The 2,947-nt window shown below is 57.2% G+C and overlaps 1 protein-coding gene across 2 annotated transcripts in view; it reads left to right on the forward strand.

The window, feature by feature from the left end:
* Positions 1,267-2,947, forward strand: part of LOC104736829 (glycine-rich cell wall structural protein 1.8-like) — a 2,699-nt gene continuing 1,018 nt past the window's right edge. For both annotated transcript variants that reach the window (XM_019234658.1, XM_019234659.1), the window contains exon 1: positions 1,267-2,901. In XM_019234658.1, the coding sequence (XP_019090203.1) occupies positions 1,362-2,901 (1,540 nt within the window). In that variant the 5' untranslated portion in view covers positions 1,267-1,361. The remainder of the gene's footprint in view (positions 2,902-2,947) is intronic.

The following is a 2,947-nucleotide window of genomic DNA, read 5'->3' on the forward strand; positions in this document are numbered from 1 at the left end:
ATATATATATATATATATATATATATATATATCTTTCGGTCTGACTGATCATCTTGTGCGTTAGTGTATTTTAAGAAGAAAAAAAAAAGAGTAAATATGGGGCAGTTCGTGAAAAAGGGTTGGGTAGTGGCGTGTATGATGGTTTTACTGATGTCGACTCAAGTTTTAGGAAGATTATATGATACCGATAGTCACGGCAGTGGCAAAAACCGGCATCATAAACATGGAGGAGGTAGTCATGGTGCTGGTGCTGGTGCCGGTGGAGGTTCTAAGGTTGGTATAGGAGCCGGAGGTGGTGCTAGCGGTGGCATTGGAGTCGGAGGAGGAGCTGGTGGTAGCGTAGGAGCCGGAGGAGGAGCTGGTGGTGGTTTAGGAGGTGGGATCGGCGGAGGTACCGGTGGTAGTGTTGGTGTTGGTGGAAGAGGTCGTGGTGGTGGACGTGGTTCAGCTCGCGGAGAACGTCGTGGAGGTGTTGGTGGAGCTGTAGGAGCTGGAGGCAAAGTAGGCGGAGGAAGTGGTGTTGGTGGGGCAGTCGGAGGTGGTTCCGGTGATGCTGTTGGAGGTGGTGCTAGAGGTGGTGTTGGTGGCTCTGTTGGAGGTGGAATTGGTGCTGGTGGCGTAGTGGGAGGTTGTGCTAGTGGCTCTGTTGGAGTTGGTATCGGTGCTGGTACTGGTGGCGGTGTTGGAGGTCGTGCCGGAGGCGCTGTTGGAGGTGGAGCTGGCGTTGGTGGTGCAATTAGAGGTGGTGTCGGTGGTGCAGTTGGAGGTGGCGCTTCTGGAGGTGCAAGTGGCGCTGTTGGAGGTGGTGTCGGAGGCGCTGTTGGAGGTGGAGCTGGTACTGGTGTAGTTGGAAGTGGTGCCGGTGGTGCTAGAGGTAGTGTTGGAGGTGGTGCCGGAGGAGCTATTAGAGGTGGAGCTGGTGCTGGTGTAGTTGGAGGTAGTGTCGGTGGTGCAGTTGGAGGTGGTGCCGGTGGTGCAGTTGGAGGAGGTGCTAGAGGTAGTGTTGGTGGCCCTGTTGGAGGTGGTGCCGGAGTCGCTGTTGGAGGTGGAGCTGGTGGTTCTGGTGGTGCAGTTGGAGGTGGTGCTAGAGGTAATGTTGGTGGCGCTGTTGGAGGTGGAGCTGGTGCTGGAAGCACTGTTGGAAGCGGTGTTGGTGGTGCTGTTGGAGGCGGTGCGGGAGGTGCTGTTGGAGGTGGTGCTAGAGGTAGTGCTGGTGGCGCTGTTGGAGGTGGTGTCGGAGGTGGAGCTGTTGGCGCTGCTGGAGNATATATATATATATATATATATATATATATATCTTTCGGTCTGACTGATCATCTTGTGCGTTAGTGTATTTTAAGAAGAAAAAAAAAAGAGTAAATATGGGGCAGTTCGTGAAAAAGGGTTGGGTAGTGGCGTGTATGATGGTTTTACTGATGTCGACTCAAGTTTTAGGAAGATTATATGATACCGATAGTCACGGCAGTGGCAAAAACCGGCATCATAAACATGGAGGAGGTAGTCATGGTGCTGGTGCTGGTGCCGGTGGAGGTTCTAAGGTTGGTATAGGAGCCGGAGGTGGTGCTAGCGGTGGCATTGGAGTCGGAGGAGGAGCTGGTGGTAGCGTAGGAGCCGGAGGAGGAGCTGGTGGTGGTTTAGGAGGTGGGATCGGCGGAGGTACCGGTGGTAGTGTTGGTGTTGGTGGAAGAGGTCGTGGTGGTGGACGTGGTTCAGCTCGCGGAGAACGTCGTGGAGGTGTTGGTGGAGCTGTAGGAGCTGGAGGCAAAGTAGGCGGAGGAAGTGGTGTTGGTGGGGCAGTCGGAGGTGGTTCCGGTGATGCTGTTGGAGGTGGTGCTAGAGGTGGTGTTGGTGGCTCTGTTGGAGGTGGAATTGGTGCTGGTGGCGTAGTGGGAGGTTGTGCTAGTGGCTCTGTTGGAGTTGGTATCGGTGCTGGTACTGGTGGCGGTGTTGGAGGTCGTGCCGGAGGCGCTGTTGGAGGTGGAGCTGGCGTTGGTGGTGCAATTAGAGGTGGTGTCGGTGGTGCAGTTGGAGGTGGCGCTTCTGGAGGTGCAAGTGGCGCTGTTGGAGGTGGTGTCGGAGGCGCTGTTGGAGGTGGAGCTGGTACTGGTGTAGTTGGAAGTGGTGCCGGTGGTGCTAGAGGTAGTGTTGGAGGTGGTGCCGGAGGAGCTATTAGAGGTGGAGCTGGTGCTGGTGTAGTTGGAGGTAGTGTCGGTGGTGCAGTTGGAGGTGGTGCCGGTGGTGCAGTTGGAGGAGGTGCTAGAGGTAGTGTTGGTGGCCCTGTTGGAGGTGGTGCCGGAGTCGCTGTTGGAGGTGGAGCTGGTGGTTCTGGTGGTGCAGTTGGAGGTGGTGCTAGAGGTAATGTTGGTGGCGCTGTTGGAGGTGGAGCTGGTGCTGGAAGCACTGTTGGAAGCGGTGTTGGTGGTGCTGTTGGAGGCGGTGCGGGAGGTGCTGTTGGAGGTGGTGCTAGAGGTAGTGCTGGTGGCGCTGTTGGAGGTGGTGTCGGAGGTGGAGCTGTTGGCGCTGCTGGAGGTAGTGCTGGTGGTGTTGGTGGAGCTGGTGTCGGAGGAGTTGGTGGCGCTGTTGGAGGGGGTGCCGGAGGCGCTGTTGGAGGCGGTGTCGGTGGTGGTGTTGGAGGCGGTCCCGGTGGTGCAGTTAGAGGTGGTGCTAGAGGTAGTGTTGGTGGCTCTGTTGGAGGTGGAATCGGTGCGGGTGGCGTAGTGGGAGGTGGTAACGGTGTTGGTACTGGTGGCACTGTTGGAGGCCGTGCCGGAGGCGCTGTTGGAGGTGGAGCTGGTGTTGGTGGTGCAGTTGGAGGTGGCACTGCTGGAGGTGCCAGTGGCGCTGTTGGAGGTGGAGTCGGAGGCGCCGTTGGAGGTGGAGCTGGTACTGGTGTAGTTGGAGGTGGTGCTAGAGGTAGTGTTGGAGGTGGTGCCGGAGGCGCTGTTGG

The sequence above is a fragment of the Camelina sativa genome, chromosome 13 (genome assembly GCF_000633955.1).
Source record: "Camelina sativa cultivar DH55 chromosome 13, Cs, whole genome shotgun sequence".
Classification (NCBI taxonomy): domain Eukaryota; kingdom Viridiplantae; phylum Streptophyta; class Magnoliopsida; order Brassicales; family Brassicaceae; genus Camelina; species Camelina sativa.